General features: G+C 43.6%; 1 protein-coding gene across 4 annotated transcripts in view; it reads right to left on the reverse strand.

Annotated features, from left to right (window-relative positions):
* LMO1 (LIM domain only 1) overlaps positions 1-25,090 on the reverse strand; it is a 63,680-nt gene that overhangs the window by 10,891 nt on the left and 27,699 nt on the right. For 3 of the 4 annotated variants that reach the window (XM_069803795.1, XM_069803796.1, XM_069803794.1), the window contains exon 2: positions 6,789-7,002. In XM_069803795.1, the coding sequence (XP_069659896.1) occupies positions 6,789-7,002 (214 nt within the window). Of the gene's footprint in view, positions 1-6,788; positions 7,003-11,549; positions 12,290-25,090 lie in introns of those variants that run through there. The other variant, XM_069803793.1, reaches the window with a different exon arrangement.

A 25,090-nucleotide genomic window follows, 5' to 3' on the forward strand; every position in this document is an offset into this window, starting at 1 on the left:
GTTCCCAACTTCCTTGTAATCAGCCTTTGTGTAATATTCAGAGAAAGCCTTAGCGATAGGTGTTTCAGCATGGGAAATACATGTTAGCTGGTGCGCCCTCCTATCTAGTACACCCTTGTCAGTGCTGCAGTGGGAAGTCCTGTCAGCTGAAGGAAAGGAAATGCATTTTGATATTAATGAAGTTGGTCAAACTGTCCTCTCATGAAACCTTCAAGTTCAATCCCAAAGAATTTATGTCTTGTGTGCCAAAGGGTTTGGCATTCATGGATAGCATAGCGGGAGGAGTTGGACCAGCGTGGTACAAAAAAGCCCTCTGGTCAAGTGACCTCACTAGTTCAGAGATTACTGGGCATAAACTTCAAGGTTGCTCAAGGGCATCTGTTTTCAGTTGAAGAACGCATCTGAATGTTCACTTCTTTTTACTCCTTTGGTCTCTCTCTCCATATTTTCAGCAGATACTTACAGTGGGGCTGGGACTCTTAGCAGGGAGAAGTCCAAGTCCTCCTCCCCTACCCCAGCCTTCTTATGGTATAACTGAAGCCGCTGACCTTAACCCCCATCTTGGCTGTCTCTGACACTGCTGAACATACGTGCAACAACGTCCTCTTAGGGGAGTTTAAAAACCGCCGTCAGAAAACTGCAAGGTTGAAAGTGCTAGAGGCATGCTAGTATACCACAGCTGGGCAGAATTATTCCCCATAAGCTTTCCTCCTCACTGGGAGGTTGTGGAGAAGGAAAAAAAGGGGGGGGGGAAAGCAAATGAACAAACCAAGCATTGCTTGTTTATCCTGAAAGGCATGGGCTGTGAGAAACTCCTGGACCAGCTACTATGGAGAAAAAAAAATCTGTGCTTTAACATCACAAAGCACAGCAATGTTGCCAAGACACATTGTATTTTGAGCCTAATTAATCCTCCTTAATCTGTATAGATACCAAGCGTAGAAGTGAGGGTATCCTACATAGCATGCCAGACGCTCCCTGTTGCGATGCAAGAACAGTACTTCAATTTAGCAACATTTTTAGGCTCTGAGCAGATACCATTTGTTCAGCCATGCTGCAGTTATACCTCTTCTCCCATGCTAAATGTGCCCCTTGAAAAGCAGGCAGGGCACGCTCTCAGTGCATGCGTGCACACTACGCTCCTCTGGCCGAAAAACATCCCAAAGACTCTCCTCGCTGCTTCAAAGGTGTTGCAGCTTCTGCAGGCTGAAGCTACATTAAGAGTATTAGTGATGTCTCTGGTAGATTAACTTACATCCTGCTAGTTGTGGCATGCGCTTCTCAGTTCCTGAAGACTTGTGCTTACACGTCCAACCGTGGTTTAATGGTTTGGCTTAGGGCCTTCGTTACCGGCTTGGGGAAGCCTACCAGAAGGAGGGTATTTGCCCTCGTCCTCCTGTGCCAGAGAGCAGGGTGCCTCTGTTTGTGCAAGATCGCTTTTCATACCCGCAAAAAAATGAAACCCTGCACATTTGCCAGATATGGAACACTTCACCTAAAGGGCTCCCAAAGCGATTCACTAACAGAATGAACCCACTGGGGCATTCGGAGCAGAGCAAAAACCAGTATCCAGCAACTGGAAACCCCAGTAGCGGGCAGGTGACTCGTCTGGACTGGGAGCTGCGCGGGGTGGATGGCGTCCAAGCCTGCACGGCACAGACAGTGCTGAGGGGTGCCGGTGCCAAGGGACATCTCCGTCCCTCGGACGGGGCGCGTAGGGCTGCTCCGCCTGCCGCAGGCACCGACGCCACGCTCAGGCTGCAGCCCCGATGCAGTGCTGAGGTTGCAGCACTGATCAAAACGTGGGAAGTCGGGTGAAAGAATTTCCATGAAATCCACTGAGAACAGCATCAGGGCTTCCCGGAAAGCCTTTCTCTCTTACTGATTCGCCATCATTTTTTAATGCACGTTTGAGCTTTCTTTGGAGTCTAATTAAGGCCCTAATCAGTTTAAATGATGAAAATCTTTCCCAACACCAGCATATCAAACATGCAGAAGCAACAGTTCTGCTCCTGTCAAAGCGAGCCTGAGTCGCCTTCGCTCGTGTGAGGGCACCATGCTGAGTAGAAAGGAAAAATCACATTCTTCATCAGCACTTCACAGTGAAATTTAAGTTGTCAGTTCCTCCTGGGAAATCCTGATGCAACACCCAAACCGTCCCTGTGAACTGGAGCTTGGTGAATGTTTAATTACGCCCAGGAACAAACACACATTGCTGCGTGGGGGCTGCGAGGAGCCATCTGAGCTGCGTGCTAAGCTCCTCTGTCCCAGAAGCAGTTTCTTCAATAGCATTTGCTTATCGAAAATAATTAGAGGTAGGAATGCTGGAACTGTGATTATGAAACAAATGGTAAATCTATTTGCTCAGACGAAATGTATCGAAAGATACATCTAGACACAGCTGGAGACTGAGGTGATACCGCAAGGATAACAACTCCAGATCCAATTTCATCTTTCATGATTAAAAAATGAGCAAGAAAGTGTTTTATGAAATGTGAAGGTTAACAAATGTTCCCTCACAAGCAATGACGACAGTTTATCTTTTGAAACAAATGATCAGGCTACGGTCTGCTAGCAGCTCCTGAGATACATTTGAAAGATTTCTTCTAAAAACCCACCGCGGACCGGCGCACGCCGCCAGCGGCCCGCCGCGCTGCCGACACCTCGGCCGAAGCCGTCCCCGAAGGAAGGCCGACGCAGCGGGCTGGGGGCCGGCCGCGCTCCTGCCCCGGCGCTCTGCCCCACGCCGGGGGCAGGAGCCCAGAAGCCCATCGCGGCCCCCCATCCCTGCGGTGGCCGCGGCCCAGCGACCCCTGCCCGCAGGAGGGGTGGCATGAGCAGGGTTCCAGACCTGCAAATCAACGACCGCTTCAGCTGAATTTCTAAGCTGCCCCGAATATTCCAGGAGCCCTTTCTCTCTATAGGTCAGCACCTATACGTTGCGGCCACGAGGCAAGCGGGAGCCTGGTGCCGGGTGGTAGCGGCTGGGTCTCTGCAGCCCCCACGGGCAGGAGCGGGCACGCTGCGGGCTCGTAGGTGGAGACTGAGCGAGGGGAGGGGAAAGCACATCTCACCAGGTAACGAAGCATGTATTCCTAAACAACACAATCAGCTCACAAGCAAATTCAAAGAAACATTGGTCTATAAACAGGTTAGGAAACGCCACGTTTTTTTCTCCTGGTCATTACGCAGCAATATTCCTTTTGGACTTCAGATAGAAAAGATGCATATATTTACATTTATGGGCGCAGAATCAGACTACCTTTTAATTTTTCACATGATGGTCGACCTACTAAATATCAATGCAATGTCCACCCTGTTCTTCTTCAAAGGCATGTGGAGGAAGTGGCCGACAATAAATGCCTTCGACTGTCCTCCAGATGAAGTACTCCCTTTATGGTGCATGTACAGTCTGAAGTATGAAAACTTATTTTCAGGAATGAATTCTGCTAAAATTTGACTAGTAGAACAAATACCGTGAGTTGTTTAACGAGGGGAAAAAAAAGATGTGGATAGAGGCTATAAAACTATTACAGTGAAGGAATCATATAATGATGGGAATGGGTAATTCTCCACGAAGAAAAATTCAAATTACCAGGAGTGAACAGACAGTAGAGAAGATGGTGATGGCAACTTTAGTTCCTTCTATTAATAGAACTAATAGTTAAAATTGAGAGAGAAAGAAATATTACGTGTAGAAGGCAACAGAAGATGTTTTAAAGTAAAACAATTGCTTTGTACTTCCATAAAATATGGGACTGCATAGCAGTGCACTTATTCCTATTCTAGGACCCTGAAAGGGTTCCTTAGCATCAGGAGAACAGAACTCAGAAGTTCGGCAGAACCCCCCCAAAACCAGTATAAACCTAAATTTACTTATTAGGGAGAACACAAAACATCATAGCTGCAAAGCTGGCTAAACAGCTGAACGCTAGTTAACAACTGTGTTACAGAATTAATATTATTCCTTCCTACTTGAGTCTTGGTCAGATTTCCTGAGATATGACAATTATATTGTTCTTCCCAACAAAAAAACAATTAAGAAATATTTCTAGTGGTCAAAGCTGCTATAATGGACTAAATTCAGATAGGGGAAAAACATTTAAAGGAAAGGCCACCTAAGCCTTCCCTCCACAATTTAACCATGCTGCACCAATAGCAGCAGACTCCCCCCTTGGTGGGCCGGGGATTATTCTAACTCGACAAATGGAGGCTCAGGGGCTACGAGACCCCTTTCAGGCACAGAACAAGTTGGTTTCAGAGACCACGCTTAACTGCTGCTGTGACAGAAGCTGTCCGACATGGTCAAACACTAGCCCCAACTCTTGCCTTCCGTGTTTCATGTCATGAATTGCCGTCTCTTCTCAAAGATGGGACGTGGACCATTTCCTGGGGTCTGCAACTCCCGGCTTCTTTCCCACCTCTAGCACAGGCTTCTGGTGTGCCCCAGAAAGTTGTGCGATCTGGGGACCAGCGAGAAGATCACAGGTTAAGCTTTTCCACCTCAAAGCAGCATTCTCAGGATAAACCAAGGAAAGAAAGAAAGAAATGCTCTACAACTGCAATGATAAAAAGGATCTTCTAAGTTTAACAGCATCAATACTGCTCTCCTTCGGCACTTTAACGTGCCTGATTTGATGCCACACATTATTTTTGTTATGAAACTAGAACAAACCAAAATCAATACGGTGCTCATTAAATGGACAAAACATGGGGTAGCTCATAAGTCTCAAAAAGCAAATGTAAATGGGAATCACCGCCCAGCTGAGTATTTCTAGTAGGGTTCTGTAATGCTGAATATCTATTTTTCAGGTCAGATTTAAAAAACAAACACCACCCCCCCACACACTGTTTATCAAGTGCACAAATGACAAAGTCTAGAGAAGTGATAAATAATGGAGAGGAGGATGACTGATGGAGAGACCTGGGTCGCTTTGCAAGCTGGGTGCAAACAAGATAAAGAAAAGATAAAGTATAAACAACGTAAAGTATAAAGAAACATTCCAGAAACTAATGCACCCTATGCTTTCTGGAAGGAAGACTATTCCTGGAAGAAGCTCTCCTGAGAGCTTTTGGGGGTCCTTGTGATTAGTACCTCACATGACCCAATTGTGATACTATGATGAAAAGAAAGTACGGAATCCTCAACAAGTGAAGATCAAGAGCTGTTATATTCTTCATCGACACATCAGAATTATGTCCACACACAGAAAGAGTACAGCTGAACTGAAGGAGGGTCAGTGAAGAACCAAAATGCTAATTTGGGGTTAAAAATCTGTGTTAAAGAACCTTCTGGAGCTCAGCTTTTTCAGCTTAGCACAGACAGGGTTAAGGATACTTCCAGAGCAAGTGACTTTTGGCATTAGTAAATACTCAGATTTAAGTAAGGTAAAAAAATTGCTTCATGACATTGAAGATAGTTAACTCTTTCCTCGCCACACCTTTTCCACAGGCTGCTTATCCTGTCTTTTGCCCTTCAGATGTGTTCCACCCTTACCCAAGCTCCCGCTCACTTACGTTTTGGGGACACATCCCACCTAAGTCAGTGTGGACCTGCAACTGCTGCCTGTGTGGCAGAATTTCTGCTGGGACATTTCATGTGTGCCCTGGAGAGTTTCAGCTCAAACACGAGCAAAAATCCTCATGTGGGCAGGATGCTCTTGTACACTGCCTGCCTGAAAGGCAAGGTGGCAGCTCCCGTATGGCAGCTAATAGACTTATGTCTTCTATTTGGCTCAGTGCTTAATCTCTCATCTTTAGAAGGAGAAACTTGTTTGTTCAAGTTTACTAAGAAAATATTTACTAAAGATTTTTTGGAATATGTTTTACTTTGAAACACATGAAGCATCTGATCATTGAGACTAATCTAGCCAGCCTCTGGACACCACAAGGTTAGACAGCATTTTACCTCCCTGTCTTAAACCGGCGTGTTGTTTTTGTTTTGCTTCAGATGTGTTCGCTGGTTGAGGTTGCATAAGAAATGCTATTAGTGCTTTAGGAAAAAAAAAAAAAGAACACACACACATTAGCAGGAGATCAAGTATGTTCTTCCAAAGGAAAAACAAAGCAAAACTCAAAGTGTTTTGCAGTGTGACCCTCATAAGAATGTTTGCATTAGGCCTGCTATCTTATTAAAATTCATTTGTGTTTATATAAAGTATTTTGTACAAAACCCCCATACACACCAGGCAAAAAGTCCCATGTGTTATGTGTTGCAGACACACACTGACAGGGTAGTTCTAACTCGGAGTTAGTGATGGTCTCTGCAGACTTCCTCATGAGGAAAAATTTTTTGAAGTTGATCTGTAATTTTGGAGTGTTTTGCTGTTTGCTTAGGGAAGAGATGAGAGCCCCTTGGGAGGAACCTTACTCAATATAAGCACTACCAGTCCATGTAAAAGCTATCACTAAAAAAGAAAAAGTAAAGGTTTGGTCAGGACTCAGTCAATATGCAGGACTATAACATCAAAGATAGGCGAGAAGAATTAACGGCCTTTTCCTAATTTTCTCAGCCAGCACTGTTTGTTCTTGTTGGTTCATAATAATAGTTAAGTCATGCCCTCCTCCTTCTGCCTTGACCTAAAAATAGGATTCCATCTCCCTGACTACAAAATATGTTAAGTGCAAATAAAAAGCCATGCTTAGACAGAGGAAGAAACTCCAACCTCTCCTGGGCAGGGCTGACCATGCACAAGTACATGTTTTCATAGTAGAGGTTTAGAAAGACAAACAGCTGGCAGCGCACTGAGAGGCTTTGGGAAGAGCCCACACTATGTTCCTCTATTTACCTCAGGTAATCTCTGCGGCAAAGAATGAGATTCGCTTTTGTGTAAAGAGTTGATCCAACCTCTCCGAGACGACAGTCACAGCAGGCACACTTTAGACAGTCTTCATGCCAATACTTATCCAGAGCCTTCAGCAGGTACCGGTCCTTGATCTTGCGGTTGCAGCCAGCACAGCCCTTCTGCTTCCCTTTGGGTTGTACGGATAACATCGGCACACCTGCAACGCAAACAAAGCGTTTCGTTTAGAAGATATCCAAACAGCTTGAATAGATTGCCTGCATTTGGGGTAGCACTGTGAGCTATAGGTATATCTGGGAGCAAATACTGCCGCTGGTTTCATTACAAGGAGTTCACATTGCAAGGAGCTGATAGTCAAAGGAATTTAAACTTCATTTGCTGTCGCGGGTTAAGTGGGAGTGCGACACTTGCAGGAACACAGCCCTTTTTCCTAAGGGTAGGGCTGATACAAAGCACCAGACTTTTTTTAATTAACATCTTGCAGCAGAATAAACTGGCTGCAATTTCAACATTTGTTTTTTTCCCCTCATTACCAGTACCCTTGTGTTGTTAATTACCTGCCACAGGCAATTACAAAGATCAGAAGGGTCATCACTCTACGTACCCCCAGTCCAACATCTTGGCTGGATCAAGCTTGATGGGGAAAGGAGAGGAGTGGGTATAAAAAGATGTGGTATACCACTGCTCTTCCTCTTTTGCGAACCCCGCTGGTCACAGAGGCCTCAGTGAAAGCTAGAAATGTTATTCAAAAGCCCTTGCGGACTGCTGAGAATAACCCAACCAGTGGCCCTCTACCACTAGTGGAGCCACCCTCCTTAAGCAAAGGAGAGCTTTCCTTTTCCTCTTGGACCGCTGAAGAAGGTAGTAAAAAGCCAGGAGGTTTTTTCCTCCCTGGAAATCCCTGCTGGGACTGCAAAGCAAGCATGAGCTAGCTGGGTGTGAGGTGGTGATACAAGTCACTAGGCTGGTGGAGACTTGCCGTGGCCACCTTCCTCACATTGCTGTCTCCAGCTTTTTCCTCTCCTCCGCGCAGCTGGTGCCTCCACGGTGAGCACTGACATGGGTGTGAGACCTGTCGCCCTTCTCAGTTTAAGAGGGAGACAGGAGAGGATTTTATGAAATCCACAGGCAAGGTGGAAAAATAAACAAGGACTGTGCTGTGGGGGAGGAAGAGGACAGGAGATGATGAAAGAAGAAACGAACTCACTGAGACGCCAGAATCCCATTTTCTCTAGAGTCTTGATTTTACTTTCTTACTGATTTTTATTTTTACTAGTGTCAATCACTAAAAATGACAATGCTGGCCCTGTAACGAGCATGCCGTGGGCTTAACCAATGCAGAGAAGATGAGAGGGGACACTCTGGCTACAGTAGCAGGTGTCACTGGTTATATACTCTTACATAAAGTTAAGCCACCATTTCTGTGAGAAGCGCTGATGTCCCAGAAAGTAGCAGCTTGATAATGGAATTATTAACAGTCCCTTAGCTGGAGAGGACCGAGTCAGTGCCACTGTAATAAGTGACATTTGCTGCTTTCCTTAAAAGCCAGTGTCACCTGACAGTGGCTAATGGTCAGCACACGTAAAACCCACCACTCCTACAGTAATAATTGCTTTGTCAGAGCTGCAAGCAGATGACAATAGCACTTAAGACACCTCTACACAAACAGCGAGGTATTGATCCATTTGTTATCAAAGTGGTCTCAGCAGCACGGAGACAGGTCAAGTAACATTCAAAAACTCTTTAAGGCTTAAAGAGCCCTCCTGCTCTTTGCCACGGCACACTCGAAACCCGCTTGCAAAGTCGATACAACTAACCTTTTGACGCCAGTGACAAATATGCAATAATTAAGTGAAAACTTAAATCTGTGTTTGGCTGCCACATATGCAACCCTTAACGCTCCCGAGAGAAATTCTGCATACACAGCCACAGAGAAACACCCGCACGTTTGGAAAGTGGGAAAAGACAGGGAAGTGTCAGAAGCGCAGTATACTGCGGGTGCTGGAGGGCAGACGGCAGAAGTCCTGTGCTCCTGGTGAGAGTTTCTTACAAGAACGAGGGAAGTGGCCCTGTGGTTCTGGACACAGCACTTTTTTTTTTTTCCCCAGAGTGCATTTCAGAGCAAAGAGAAGCTTCACTTTTCAAGTAATTTCTTTTTCAGAAAACTTAAAGCCTTCATCCCATGCTCTCTCTGACTCCATGCCAGGAAAACACTATATCGTGAGAAGAGACTGCCTTACTCTGAGGCAGAGAAGGGTGCATACACGAATTTTCATTTGCAAACTGTGTAAGATCAGTACCGGTGATGAAAGAAAATAGTTCGCACCTATGAAAACTAAGACCTAGATGTGCAAATTATATTTTAAGATAGGAGCCTTAGACACCAGTGAGTCATCACCACCCTCCGAACATGCTCTCTAAATGTGAGCTGCGTACCCTTGGAGGCAGAAGAGGATTTCTTACAAGGGGGGTCATCATACCATTCTTTTGCAAGGTTCATCTAGGTAACTTGAGGATCCTGCATCTGGAGCTGCTGCAGATTTCAAAATGCAGATTCTAGATAACCAGAGCCTCTTAAAGCCCCTCGCAAGAAAACTGCTGCATGGGTGGGGTTTGAGATCATCTCTGCAATTCAGAAGTACAAGATCTTCAGCCAGATGGGACCTCCCAAGGCCCTCGAGCGCTTTTGAAACCCGTGCCCTTTCAGAGTTCCAGCTGCCCTCACCCAGAGCGAGGGGTCCACTCCAACAGCAGCACGGTCAAGTGCAAGGGCAGCTGCACAGGGATGAAACCCTGGCTGGACCATTAGGAGGGGCTGGTTTGCTCAGTAAGGGCAGTTTGGCAGGTTAGGAGGGTCTCCTGCAGTGGCAAGCAGGCCCGGAGAGCTGTGGGCTGGCTGTAGTGGCGGTTCTTGTTCCATCTGTGGCCCTGGCAGCCCTCGCTCACCGCGGCCATCTCAGTTCCCCGCTATTGCAAGCACACTATTGTCTTATGAGAGGCTTCTGCGAATAAGGGGAATGAAACACTTTGATTTTCTTCTAATAACTAGCAAAGGAACAGATATATATATTTTTAAACAGTACCTTAAGCAAGGAAAAAAAGCTATGTATTTGGTCAGTGTTCAGCAGGGGGCTTTCTAATGAAAAAAGGTACCGTTTCAGAGATCATATGATGTTCAAAGCTGCTATTCCCACTCAGATAATAACGAGCAAGGTCAGCCTCTGCTGGTCAGGTTCAGTGTTTTGAAATTACATTTTGGTCTGTGAGGCTTCCCTCCGACATCCCAACCAACCAGTCTGCACGGAGCACGCACGCCACTACAGAAAGTTGCAGCTGCAATTAGCTGGTGAGTTGACACAGCAGGCAAGGCGTGAAACAAAATTTCAAAAACTGCCAAACTTGATCAGCAAGGGTTCCTCGAATGCTTGCCATGTCATTTCCAAGCAACAAGAGAGCAGCATCTCAGAAGCTTAACCCCTTTCACGGTCGCAGGCTTGCAGAGAGAGAGGACACAGCCAACACCAAACCCCACTTTCCTCCTCCTGCCTCCCTTCCAGCAAACCCCAAGCACCTGGGGAGCTGCGCTTTCTTTTTTGGAAATTTCCCCGCTGCAAGACGGCGATGCTGCTTCATTTCTCTATGTAGATTTTTCCCCAGTACTTACCAAGAAATGCCAAGATACCTAGTTCAATTTGACCAGGGGCATGTGGTGTCTAACCGGGGCTGTCAAGAAACAAAGGGCTCACCTTCGACAAATTCCATGTGTGCTCTGTGGGTGAGGATTAGAAAATGAGAAGTAGTGTCACAGGAATAGAAAAATTAACAGCTGGACACTCACCCGTATAAACAGTTGATCACAAAGCGAATGCTGATTGATTACCAAATTCTGCAAGTATCATCAAGTTACTCTCTCCTCTCCTGTTGCTAGCCATCCATTGCTATCTTTTCTTAGAAACAGTACATGAAGCCTTTCTAATTTTGGCTACCTACACTCCCTTCTTTGCCCTTTACAACTTAATAGACTTGCTGCTGGTAAATACAAAACAAAGCCTGTTCTGAGTGCTCGGAGCTCCAATGCACATTAAAAAATTATAGACACCACCTCTGGACATACTGAAATTTATGGCTGTGTCAAAAGAGGCTGTTATTGTAGTGAGTAATCTAAACTTTACCTCTGTTCACAGTCGGACAAACTAGCTTTAATCAGCCTGTATCTTCTCAGTCGGGGTCTTTCTGTAAAATTATTCAGCTGGCTTTATAACACAAGTGTCCACTAAGTACACCTCTAAATTTTTCTAAGCCATTTTACTGATATTTCTATTCACACAGCAATCAGCTGCAGTTCCTCTAAGGGCACTGTTCATAAAGCCTCGTTTCCAAGAGAGCCTGGGAACTTTTTATAAATGGTAGACCTTTTAAGTAACAGTTATCTGCAATGGTCCTACGGCGTACGGCTCTGCAGTGCTCTGGTCTGCAAGAGACCTACTGGTCCCCTCTGAAAGCATAGAAGTTCACCACCTAATTTCTTTAATGCAACTCTAAAGGTTAATTGGTCTGAAAGAGTAATGCGGGACTGCTAGCTAATGATATATGCCTCGAGGCTTTGCAGCTTGCCTGTATTTTATACAGTCAAGTCCAGAGCACAAAACGCAGGTGATACCACTGGGACTTTTCAGACCCCCCTCCAACTTCGCGCAGCCCCTCTCAGCCTCCCCCGCTCCCAGCCGAGCCCTCCGCGACACCCACATGTGCCGAGGGAAAGCGTCGGGAGCTGAAGGCGGTTCTCCTCCACCTGCATTTCATGCCTTGTTAGAGGGGCTCCGAGAAGTGCCGCCACTGCACTCCTCATTACCGCTGCAGAGAACTAAAAACAGCCCTAATGAGGAGAGCCAGAGCGTACAGTACGGGGTGGGAGGAGGGACGTCCTCCCACACTCCCCAAGGAATCTGGCCAAAATCTTCAATTTGCCATTTATGACAGCTAATTAGTTATTCTATTCAAAATCTTTGCTTTAAATAAAAGAACTAATTATACACAAAGGTCAGTCCCCCACCTCCTGTGAAGCACACGTAATTGGCTTATTTCCCCAACACTGTGTGTATGTTTTACACAATGCTTTCAGGCAGATGGCTTTAACCCTTTCCCTCTGCAAGTTTTTTGGTGGGGTTTTTGTTGTTGTTTTTAAAAAAAAACAAACCAAAACTTTTCCTCAGATTAGCTACTTTTTCCATAAAAGCTTGCTCAACAACAAAGCAGGTAACTACACACACACACACACAAAATGCATCTACTCAGGAAGGTTTGTGACAACCACTCCAGCGCAGTGCTTCCTATGCAGTTGTACAGCACCTTGTGCAACATACTACTGGAATTATGTTTTTATTCTCCACCACAAATTCTTGCTTGAGCAGTGCCTTTCAGACACAGTTACCACATTTCTGAACAACCATTCTGCCAAAGACCACAATTATGGCAGGTTTATGTTACACTTCTTTCTTATATATATATATTTTAATTTTTTGTGTGATTTATGTAAGTGGTTATTATAGGGATGCAGCATTCCAGTGCTAAAAGCAATTCTGGTTTAAAGACCAGAGTTTTGGCAGTTGGGCAATTGAGCCTAGGTTTCCGAGTTCCACTTGAGGGAAAAAATGTTTATTTCTAGCATCAACACTCCTTAAATGAGCTGACCTCCTTTTGCCTGCTAACAAAAACCCTAGCATTTGGCTGCAAAAGATGAAAAAGTAACTGAAGAGTAGGAGTAATCTTATTAACTCCTGTCTCATCACAATAAATAAGCTGCAGTCTTATGTCTTTTATCAGAGGATCTGATATCATTTAAAAGCATTACAGCCCTGCATCACCCATTTAAGTAAATGCAGACACTCATTGCCAAAAAGATGCAGTGAATTTCATTCCCTTAAAAAGAAACTCACTTTGTGTTCCCAGTATTGTATTACTCACCTTCTATGAATATTATACCCTGCGAAACAAGTTAAACCATGCACTTCCACTGAACTGCGAGTACGCCGTCTCGGGCATCTTCACCAAGAATTTCATTTGAAGAATTATGGCCAGCAAGGTGAAACTCATCATGTCATCTGTATATCCAAGTAAAATGTTACATTTGGAACACCGAGTACTTGCAACTAAATGCTTATGAACAAGCCTTAGACCATTCATCAAAATTATTCAATGAGTAACCACCGTCTTTTTTCATTTCCAGTTTCATGCTGCAATATACAGCAGATGATTTTTATAGTGGCTTTAGCAATTCATTTGTGGTATTCTTTCTCTGAATCATTACTGAACAAATTTCCCAAGCATGGCAAAAAAGTAGTTGGAGAGGGCAGTTAATAGGAGAAACAACATTTTGGTCACTACTTCTATTTTAACAATGCTATAGTCCTCCTCTCAGTAATGCCGCAATTTTTTTGGCCCTACAGTTCAGAACAAGCTTTAGAGAACCGTATTTTAGAGTCTAGTGTCCCCTGGCAGTTTCAGCTGCCTAAAAGTGACCCAAAGCTTCATGAGTGGCTTAGCCACCCCTCCAATCTCCCATGCAGAGACCCTGTTTTCAAGCCATTTGCTCAGATAGACCAAGATACCCAAAATAATCATTCGCATCATTTGAATCTGTACCAAGGTAGTGTTCTGAAGCAGGACCAAGGTTTAGGGTTAGAATCTAGATTTTCATTTTCCCCAAAAGTTTTGAGGCTTCCAGTACCTGCTTTAAGACTCTGTTATGGAGTTGCTCTTACCAGAGGACAACCTGTAGCTATAAAGGAACACATGGTGGCAGGACCAAACGCAAACCATAAGAATTGTTGCGGCAAAACAGTTTCTATAAATCATTCCGGTAAGCAACCTTTTCCCTGTGCTCGTAAAATATGCTTGTTTGAGCTTTAATTTTTCATAATTGGCGTATGTCCAAAGCTTATTCTTAGCACATGTAGTGTTTCAGTAAAATCCATTTTTACTGTTTGAAGCCCTGGGAACAGTAAAAAGACATGCAAATTTCTTCCACCTTCAACCTAGTCTGAGAACATTCTGATCAAGTTTTCTAAATTAGTCACAATTTAGCATCCTACAGTCTGGCAAAGGTCCTGATTTTAGGTGGCAAGTTCCCTCCTTCAGTGTCTGTAGTAGAAGAAAAGTCTGGCAATGGAGACACTACCCTCAAACCAGCTTTCCAGCAGTATAAGATCACAGATGAGAAAATTATTATTAGGGATGACTAGCCTGAAATTTATCTTGTATTCCTCAATATTCCATCAATTTGCAGGTTACCACTGAAAAGACACTAAGCTTAAGTTTTCTATTCAGGGGGGTGGGTGTCAAAGCAACCCAATGGAAAAAGAGTCTCCGAGTCAAATGGCCACAAAGGTAAGAACTCATCCTTTGCTCTCCAGCTCATTGAAGAATAACCTATGTACCAATGTTAAATACAGGGAGGTTTTTGTTCCTCCCCTTTTCAAAAAGCAAAGAAAATCAAATAGAAAAACCCTATATCAAGTCAAAAATCCCAAAGACTGTTTGAGAAGTAAAAACTCAAGTCAATTATTTCCAGGCACGCGTGAAATACTACACAGTTCTCATCTTCCAGTTAAAATGCACTGTTTAACATATTATTACTGAGGTTTCAAGACATAAGCAAAGATGTGCGATGTAGCAGAGCTCAGGTTTAGCAGTGAAACATTAACATCACCCTGACAGATTTGGTACGCTATATATGTGAATATTTTAAGGAGAATAGAACTATATCATTGCACGATCATCATCATCATCTTTTCTTCTGTCTCTTTGCAGATATATACAATGTCAACCTAAGCTTTCGGCAACCTTAATAGAATTTCAGTGCCCACTGCCAAATGGCCATTTGATGTTCTGCTCTGTGTACACTGATGAAGCAGTCTGTCACAGGCCTTAATGCAGGCAATGATGACTATCCAATCTAAAGCTTTCACAGGCTTATAGAAATTTCTCAAGACTTTTGGAGCCTATAATAATTTGTGCAATACCACAAAAGAATTTGGAATCCTGGTGCTCTGTATTTAATGAAATATGAATATACTCTTTTAAATGTTTCTCGAAGAAATCCTACTCAGGCCGAAAGCATATTTTACACCATCAATCACCAGAAAGTTGTGCTGGCAACTCTGAAATAGCAAACGCTATATAGTGATTGCAAGTTATTGTAGTATGAAACTAACAGCCCCTCCTGCCCCTGTCCCAACTTACTGCAAAGCCAAGCATTGATGCTCATGCCCTGCACAAGATTAGTACAATAAATATACAAGGACTATAATTTATTTGCGTATTTTCTTCATTTCCAAGAGACGAGTAAAGATTCACCTCTAGAGAATGCAGAGGGAGTCTGTCTACTTAATGCAATCCGTCTAAGAGATCCAATTGCTGCTGACATTCTAGAAGTTGTGAAATACACTTCTCTGGTGATTCAGAAGGATGCAGTTATTCCCCAAACCTAGCCTTTTCTCCCTTCCCTAGCAAAACCAGACCAACCCATCTGCTATTAAAAGTTGAAAGGAGAAGGGCAAGGAGAGCTATTTCCTTCTCTTCTTGTTGAAAGGAAAAAACACAACAGACAGTCCTTTGTAGGACCATTTGCATGCTGAGCTGTCAGACCATGCACTTTCCATTAAAGAGATAGCATCCCTTTTCGTAAGTCCATTTGGGATCCATTTTAGTGTTATCTAAAAATCAAATCTACATGGTAATCCTTTTAATGTACTCTTGACTTTTAAAAACAGCTTTATGTTCCTTCAGGAAATGTTTTAAGCCATTACTCAGTAATTACTACTCACCCATGAAAACACTGATCTTTTACAATATATAATCAGTTTGCTGACTTAAAAAATAAAGCAGACTGGAATTTTGTCTCATGAAAGTAGCGAAGAAAAACCAAGGTTAAGAGAGCATCCTGCCCCCCCCCCCCGCCTCAATATTTCAAAGTGGTATGTTTTTCCTGTTGTATAAGAGAGGGGCCACGGTGGTCACAGTCCCAAGTTTCCGTGTTAAGTCTCCAGGTGTGGAGACTCTCAATCTCAGTTTTGCATTGGTGATCACTGCACAAGTAACCAATAAATAATTACTGATTTTGGAAGCCAAATTTGTATCATTGTGGATATAAACAATACCCTAACCTTTTGCAAGCTCCGAAGTTTTGAATGTCACTATACAACCTCCTGCAACGCTCGCAACATAGGAAAGCCATGAATTTGTGGAGGTGCTTTGGTAAGCTTCAGCTGTTCATGAACATGTCTCAGAAAAGGTGCCAAAACCGGTTCACATCTAGTGCAACTTTACTGGTTTTATCTGGACTACACCTGCAGTCAATACAGCAATGCCTAGCCAGACTTCAGGGGCCTGAAATTACTTTGAAAGTCCTACTCCCAGCTCCTAAAAGGTTTGCCTTGCTCCCTTCCAAACTCCTTTGCCCACCCAGAGGTGGTTGGGAGGCAGAGGAGAGTTTGAGTGGGATGGTAAACCAGCACTGCCTTGCCCTTTCTAGCAGGAGCCAGAAAAAGGACAGGAGTGCATTTTGCTCAATTACAGCTCCTGTCTGAGAATGACCAGACAAAAGCCCATGACTTCTGTAATGCAGATGCTTAGACTACAGGAGGTCCCTGGATATCCTGGTCTTGCATGCAGTTTAACAAAGACCCTCGATGTCTATACAAAGAATAGCCTACCAACAATTGGAACCATCCTTCCCATCCCACCGCTGACCCCAGAGAGCACAGCACCCTTCTCACTCAGCTGATCCGGCAGCTTAATATTTCACGACTAGAAAAAGGGCAGGGTGAAGTTTGTCAGAAAGAACTTGCTGTATCTTGCAAATAATACCAACTAAAGTTGTTGTTCTCTTAATGCCATGAAGATAGAAAAGACACAGAAAGCAGAGACGAAATACTTTCATTCTTCTGTTCTTCTGTTTACTGCGGTCTAGCTTAAGCCTTACTTAGCCACAGTTTGCTTCCACAGATTTTACTCTACCCCATTCTGCTACCACAATTAGGACAGAGAAAGTCCTGCTCTTGGCCATTTCCCCTTTCATTCACAGGGAAAGGTATACAGACCCCAGTGCAACACTGTTCATTAAACATTTGTTATAGCTGCAGTTGGCTAGTAACTATATGCCTCAAACTAATTTTTGTTACTCACAACTGATTAAGTCAGGGCTCACAAGCCACAGCTGGCCATTAATGCTACCCTTCTTTACAAGAAATTATGCTGATAAGAATTAAAAGTGGTTTCTTGGCATGAGCTGTTGTATACTCATTCTATAATGAGTTCCTCTGAGGTGACGTATAGAGACAGGATTTAAGCACTATTACCCTGGACAACAGGAAAGACCCAAGTAAAATTGCAAGACTTTTTTTTTTTTTCTTGTGTTTCTTTTTTTGTGAAATGCCCCAGAAAGGCTTTGAAAACTCTGCTGCAGTTCACCATATATTCCAGAATAAAGTGAGCACTAAGGGTTTGGGGCAAGTCAGCATGACATTTAGTTTGCATTAAAGCATCTTAGAAGTCATATGAAACATACCGTAACAGAGCATATTCTACTCTATTAAGCATTCAGGAGCATCGCAGTCTTCAGAATATGGATGAGAAGTTGGAATTGCACAAGACATTCCTCTTCTTACGGTTGACCACTGAGTTGAATTCAAGCTGATCCTAAGGGAACCGTTTTCATTAACCTGCAGTAGCTCTCTAATCCTATTCCTTGAATTTCAGACCACCACCACTACAAGAATTTATGACCTGCTGCCTGCACTTTGGATGGTACTCACACTTCACTCTTTTCCTCAATGCATCCTGCTCCTCTAGATCATTTCCACTGCTTCATGCAGCAACCGACCCCCTTAAAGTGGAAGTCTGCTCTTCAATTCAGTTATTTATGCTCCATTTAATTCTCACCAACAGATGTGAAGATGCCGATGGTTACACTTGGTTAAAAACGATGAAAAAAAAATAGCATATGACCTAGCCCAGTGTGTAGAACCAAAAGCCTCCTGAAATGTACCTCCTGAAGTCTGGCCCGGATATGTATCTACTAATGCCTTGCCTCAAACCTCAGACTAAAAAGAAATTCTAAACCACTAACTTTCAGCTCCAAACCCGCTACACTTCTGGGCCAAAAAACTTACTGAGCAGCTCTTCCTCCGCTCCATTTCCATGGGAGTCTCTACCGCTTGATTTGCTCAGTTTTCGTCCACCTCATCATGAGATTCCCGACAGCTGAGAAGAACTCCTTCACTGAACTAATGAAATAAGGAGTCTTAAGTGCCCTGCAATCCTTTTTAGAAAAGTCTGTATCTCCAGATGAGTCTCAATTTCACAGCATCAGGGAACTGTGTGCCAGTGCGCTGAACTGGAACACCAGGGCTAGCAGGAGTTGCGCACAACAATGCTAACATCAGGGTTATTTTAGATTAGAGTACTTCCAAATCAATTTTGGATTCAAACTTTTAAATGCACTCTCCAGAAGGAATCTGCACTGACTGACTATTTTCAAGGCTAATTTTCTAAGCTTGAATGAAACTCGTTCTTATCTAAGAAAAAGATGCAACTAGCCTTTCCCACAAAGGCTGGGTCATGGCTAGAAAATTAGGCAGACAACAGTTCTAAAAAGAAATAAACTACCTAAGAAAACACCCATAAAAAACTGCAAACAAAAAGCCCTACTGATGCTGTTGGGAGGATATTTTAACTGAGACCAGAAGTTGTCACGACATTCGGGACCCAAGGCACTTCTCCTATAGCTTCTATAGCAGTCCCATTCTAGGAGGGGTAAGGACATACTCTGGGCTACACGGGGCAGCAGGGCTGCGCTCCGGGAACTTGCATCATGCTGCAGGGGGATAAAGAAGGAGCTGAACATCCACAGCCTGATGGCAGGTTTTTGCCGGACTAAAAATCCTGCAGAATTAAGACAGATCCTCAGCACTCTACAGAAAGAAAGTGGTTGTGATGAGAGAAGGGAATGTGTAAGACAGATGGGAGAGTTAAGGTTAAAGTTCAGACCAGAAGCAATTAAGATGGGTAAGAGTACTCTGCAACTTGACACAGGTTTGCTTTGTATTCAGAACTTTTCACTAGCATTAAGCATCTTAACTTGTGTATAGAGAGATTATAATTAAAACCTGACAAGCTTAAATTAGCCATTTATAAAAGGTTCTCCAGAAAGCTTTTAAAGTAGACTAAACATATCTATTAAAACGAAAGAAAGGAGAAAAAAATCAGACCCATTTTCAGTTACAATAGTTTTCGCTACCTAGATATCTCCAGAGATTAGACAAATTTAAAATCAAAGTTCTGCAACTGTCCAAAGCCACTTAAAAGGGGGGGAGAAGGAGGAAGTGTGGCAATTAGAAAAACCTTTAAAACCCCCTCTATTTAATAGCCCCCAGTCCTTTGGATGAACATAAGCACTCCAGAAACCCCATTTAAAACAAAAAAAAAAAAAAAAAAAAGAGAGATCCCAATTTCCCTTCAGGATTTTGAGCACTTCAGGGAGTGCTCTATTATGGTTCCCCAGGGACGGGGGAATTATGTCAATCTGCCACGAGGCTGGGCAGTTGGCGAGGGAGGCAGCCCACAAGCTGGCTTTCACTGGGCCATGCCAATTAGAGTGAAGGGAGTGTTTTCACCTCACACTGGCTATTTAGATGAATTCCTAGCATTTCAATGCTATACATTCTCCTACGAGTTCAAGAAACTGAATCTAAAGAAAATTTGCTCTTTATCAAAGAAACATATCCACCAGTGTCAAATGACACCAGGTAATTCATTCCCCCTCAAAAGAAAAAAAAGAAAATAGCTACAAATATTTTGGTATTTCAAGAAAAAGTTCACAGACTATAAATATCTGTAAACCGGGTTTGTGAGAATAAAAGTCATTAAGGGCAGGACTGCTGCAAAGTCCACTTTATTACTTCCAAATCGTATTAGACTCCTTCTTTCCCTGCCTTGCCTTTTCATAAAGCGAATGCAGTACTCAAGAAATATGGTTGGACATCTAGCTGGAACACAAGAAGCAAGCCTTGGTTTCCCATCACACGGCTCCAGCCCTGCCATGCCCTCCTCTTTTCTGCTGCACAGGTCAAGGGAACAACCCCAGCTCGCTCTCAGCACACCTTTCAGCGAGGAAACAGCTACAAACATTTGCTTATTAACCTAAAGAGCTCCTGAACAACCCTACGTTATTCCTAGCTCTGATTGCTCCCAAGACCACATCAGCCTCTCTGCAACCCTCATTTTTAAAGCTCTGGAACAGACGCTTTTATATGCATGAAGTGCACGATATGGGTATTTTCATAGGCCATAGGGTGCCCCTGTCATAACCTGTTGTAGCGGCCTGTTGCCACTGCTGAAGACTTAGAAGTTACATGATTGCAGCATCCTGCTCTTGGGTGAGAAAGGGAGGCGGATAGGAAGTGGAAGAACAGAAGTCAGCACAAATGCTGTATAAAATATGGTGCAGACAAGAGTACAGTAGTTCTTCAAAGGAAGGAGAGAGTCAGCGCCTGTCCCTGAGAAAAATAATCAAGCTGTAGCAGCAATGATCGCTCTAAACCCATGTCGTTTATCTATAGCCTACATTGATTGCTTCCACATGCAAAATGTAATCCTTTTCTCCAATGTACCTCAACTCTACTGCATTCCATGTGGTACCTCTTTTCAGAGGAGTGTCTAAATTATCTAAGCACAGGAAAAAAGAATGTTACTTTAAAGCAAGCCATGATCTGCCACAGCAAAGCGTAAGATGAGTAATTTGTTACTTCAAGTGCTAGGAGGTCTTTTTTTTTTTTTTTTTTTTTTGAGTGCTAACAGTATTTGAAGTGATAATGTGCATACAGAAATCTTAATTTATTTTACTTCATCTTTATATACCACTAGTGTACTTATTCCCAATTCACAGCAAACCAAAAATCTGATAAGGAAAAACAACATCTGCTCCGGTTCTAATACCTAATGGAAGTATGTGAATGAGCATTTGCAAAACCCAAGATCCATTTGAATCCTTAACTGAACTGCTTACAAAGAGGAATCGGGTGAAAAAGAATAGATATCTGCATTTCAGATACCCCAAAGTTCAAGTAAAAAAAATCTATCCCATTTTTGGTTATCCGTAGCAGCAATTTCACAGCAACTGCCGGGTGTGCAATTGCCACTGCTTTCGGAGAATTAAACAGCTGAAGACTTCTCCAGAGATTTCTCACTTTTTATGCAGGTTCAGCCTTATTTTCACCTCATTCCCAAACCTACCGCAGCTGAAACCTGGCCGCAGTCCCAAACAGGTCCATCAGGCAGCACAAGAGGAGTGGCAGATCTGCGCTGAAAGCCAACACAGCCTGGGAAGCTGACAGCCCGTTCCTCCTCCCAGTGTCATACTGGGACCATCACTGTATCACCCACCGCCCGTCCCACCATCCCGCTGCCTGCCCCTGCCGACAGCTGCCTGGGGCACGGGTTATTTTCCCGTGGAAGTGCCTGGCATGAATTCCTCTCCCGGGTGAGGGCTTCTGCTCCCCTTGGAGAATAGTTTGGCTCAGTTGTCTCTGAACCCCATAGCGGTGATATCTCCCCGTTGCCTTCTCCTCTCCAGGCTGGAAAACCCGATTCCCTCAGCTTCTCCCTGTATGTGCCACCACTAAGATGGTGCTGGGCTGACATTGGACTTGCTAGGCTCTCTCTAGTCTGTCAGTAGGACAGCTGGCCAACTTTAAGTGATGGACACTTACCTTGTGTTCAAAGGCCTACGGTTGATTTCACAACTGACACACTGACTTCTGGGAAGCAAAAACTTGTCACTTTTATATGATATCACCAACGATGCAAGTGGGGTACCTCCAGAATATTTACTTTTTTTTTTAATGAGCTCCACCACAAACTATTCCTACAGCCTGAACAATCAGAAAATTTTATTTTTTAAAATACGCATCCAGTGCTGACACTGCACATCTTTTGCCTAGAGACCCCCATATTGCAACCACAGACAACCGGAGGGATGAAACATGGCCATCTCCAGCGAGAAGTGAAGCCAACAGGCAGCATGCAGACAGCACTGTTTAAATGGCCAAGAAAATCAGGGGAAACTCTTCCTGTGTATTAGTGCTCTGAGACATCCTGATCTATGCAAAACAGGCACCACTTCCATGTTTAAGATTTGACCGTCCCTCTCGCCGAGGTCAACCCTCAGCAATAACAACAGTTCATCTGCTGCTGCGAAGGTCAAGGGCTCTGCCAGCCCTCCGGAGATTTGAGCTACTGGTTCCACAGAGTCTGCCAGTATCAAACCTGACACTTAGATTAGTAGTTACTCCCCAGACATATCTAGTTTCCCATTTCTTCAGTTTCTAGTGTCAAAATACACTTGCAGTACAATATGCAAACCTCCACAGACAGTATCCTCTCTGCTTTTCAGTTGTGGTGGGAGGAATGCCTATTTTTGCCAGAAAAAGGTGTACATTATGTTAATGTATTATCATACTAATATACCCCTGAGCTCGTATTTTTTGTTACAGAGCATAAAAAATGGTAAAGCTGCATCCCACAGTTAGCATCACACTATCAGCACACAGAGCAATATTTTGGAAGTTAGTTAGCATTTAAGACAGATATTCTGCATTATAATCACCAGAGAATGATCAGTCTTCGGTGTGCAATTCATGGATGTCTTCATCACAGCTCCATTTGGTGGCTTTACTTGAACCAATACCTTGCAACACTATATATCACCCTGTTAAGGTCTGAATCAGCATGGATACCTGCACATTACCCTCCTCTGAGGGCAGTGAAGAGTTAAACCAAGGGACCACTTCTTCCCATTCCACATGATAAAATCAGAGCGATCCTGTGCCCCCACCTCTTACACCTTAATATATTAAAATCATTACTCACTTTTGCTCGTCATGAACAGGGTTTACCTCATTTTCATCCTAAACTGTGAAGCGCTAATTTCCCCAGCATTTCTGCAATCTAGAACCACTCTCGCACACCCAGGAAAAGCTCCTGCCACGTCACACAAGAGCCACTGTCCCCCTGTTTTGGGATGCCAACATCTTAGAAGTCTTATAATTAGAAGGGTCAAGCTGGTAATTTCTTGCCCAGGTGCAAGGAATTTTTAACAAGGAAGGAGAAAAAAAAGAAGCTTAAAGAGGAGGTATTGAATCTTACCAGGCTGGTATGCATCAAGGTTATTAAGAGAGTCTGAAATTACAACAGAGCTTTACTTAAAAACCTACAGACCTTGTTCTCCAAGGCTATGTATTTAAGTAGCTTGCAGATACAGTTTGTATCCTTCAAGATGCTTTAACACTTTTACACAAGCTCCAAGCTGCATGAGCAGACTGCACACAAAAGCTGTTCTTACACAGCAAGTGGTGGCAGAGAACAACTTGTCCTCATCAGCTCCACTGGGGTAAATGGGCACCAACTTTGTTCCACTAATTACATTTATTATGTGGCTGCATTGGTCCCTTTCCCTCGCCCTCTGTTTGCCAAAGGACAAGCCAGTTCTGAATTCTGGGACTTTCTGTAAAACTGCCACTGCCTATTTCTGAGTTCCATTAATTCATGGACACTTCTGCAGAGAAGGTCCACGTTTGAATATAGCACACCTTGTAAAGTGTCGAGAGAAGAAAAATAAGCCACGGCAATGCAGAGGCTCAGGCTGCAGGAACGGCAAGAGGATATCAAATGCTGCTTTAAGTGCTGATATATTTGTGCTTTGAAGGAAAAATGCCTTTAGGAATCGCAGCAGGAGTCACCTCTATATAAAGACTTTGCATATAAAGGGACATTTATTATTCTCAATTAATGGCATTCTGATAGACACGTTTACATTTCTAAGTGTCAGATTCAGCAGAATACGAAATGACTGAAGGCCTCTTATTTCGCTCTGAAAATGGCCATAAAAGGATCTAAAGATGACAAAAAAAAAAAAAAAAAAAAAATCCACATTTCCTAGAAGACACGAGACATCCTTTGATTCCTTACAGTTCTGAAGCCCAGTTAGTACAGCAAGGCTTTCCAAATACAGATTTAAACACCTGCAAACAGCAAAGCGAATTGCCACTACAGCTCCTTCACAGAATTTGGTGACGTCCACATCGAGAGGCAGTAATAGATCTTGATCACATCCTCCCATGGATTATTAGGGAAACCTAATGTGGCAGAACACTGTATAGTAGGTTTCTGGAAAAATGAATAGCTAGAAGTCTCAAAAAAATTCACACTTTGCAAGCAAAATGTGTGTAATGTTACTGGATTTTAAACCAACATGTCAGAAATATTGTCTAAAAGGAGACAGAAAATAAATATCTTGATCTTGTGAGAGAAAACTGTTTGTTTAGGGGAAAATCTAGAAATAGAAAGCCACTTCGGTGACATTTGTGTAACTGAAGTACCAATAAATTCTTCACACATACACACACGTGCCTACAGGTTGCTGGTGGCACGGCATGCATGTGGCCAGGACTGATACACAAGCGTTTGTCACTTTTGAACCTCCCTAAGGCTAAGGAGAAAAAAATAACATTAACTCAACCATGAGCAGCTAAGCACTACATTTAAAAAAATAGTAAAAATAAAAGTGCGGATACATAAGGCCCAAAGCCCAGTGCCTAACTCCTCGAGGCAACAGGAGGTCTTTCTCACATACCTGCACGCACACATCAGCCATCAAATCCTTCAAACACTCTCAGCTGTGGAAACGCTGACGTGAATTGTTAAGCAGTCAATACACCTCCACCGAGCACGGAGACAGCTCACAGGCAGACCGACCGAATGTTTAAATGCGAAGGGTGGGAGCACACACACGACCTGAGTAAGGTTTTGCAGGAGAAACAAGCCGAAATCCCAGGGGCAGTTCAGCACAGTGGTTTGCAGCTTCCACAGCCAGTGATTTTGGAAAGCTCCCGTGTGAAGGTGGAAGCAGTCCTTGCTTCTGGTTCCAGCTTAACCCTGGCTCCGTTCCTCTCCTGGTGCCACTGCGTTCTGCAGCTGCCTCTCATGGGCTCCATGTGCATCCTCCCGGCTCTCCTTTTTCAGTCACCTCCTCCAAATAATATATGATTTAAAAAGAACAGTTTTACTCATACTGACTCTCCTTTCTCTGCTGGTAAGAGCTGCAGACTGTTTGCTTTACCAGACATTGGAAATCTGGTTAGTTGTGGGGGTTGGTTGGTTTGTTTTTAAATTAAGACTACCCCATAGAAAATTAAACCTCCCCATCAAGTTACACTGTAGTTCACAGTTTT

Source organism: Haliaeetus albicilla, chromosome 16 (genome assembly GCF_947461875.1).
Source record: "Haliaeetus albicilla chromosome 16, bHalAlb1.1, whole genome shotgun sequence".
Classification (NCBI taxonomy): Eukaryota; Metazoa; Chordata; class Aves; order Accipitriformes; family Accipitridae; genus Haliaeetus; species Haliaeetus albicilla.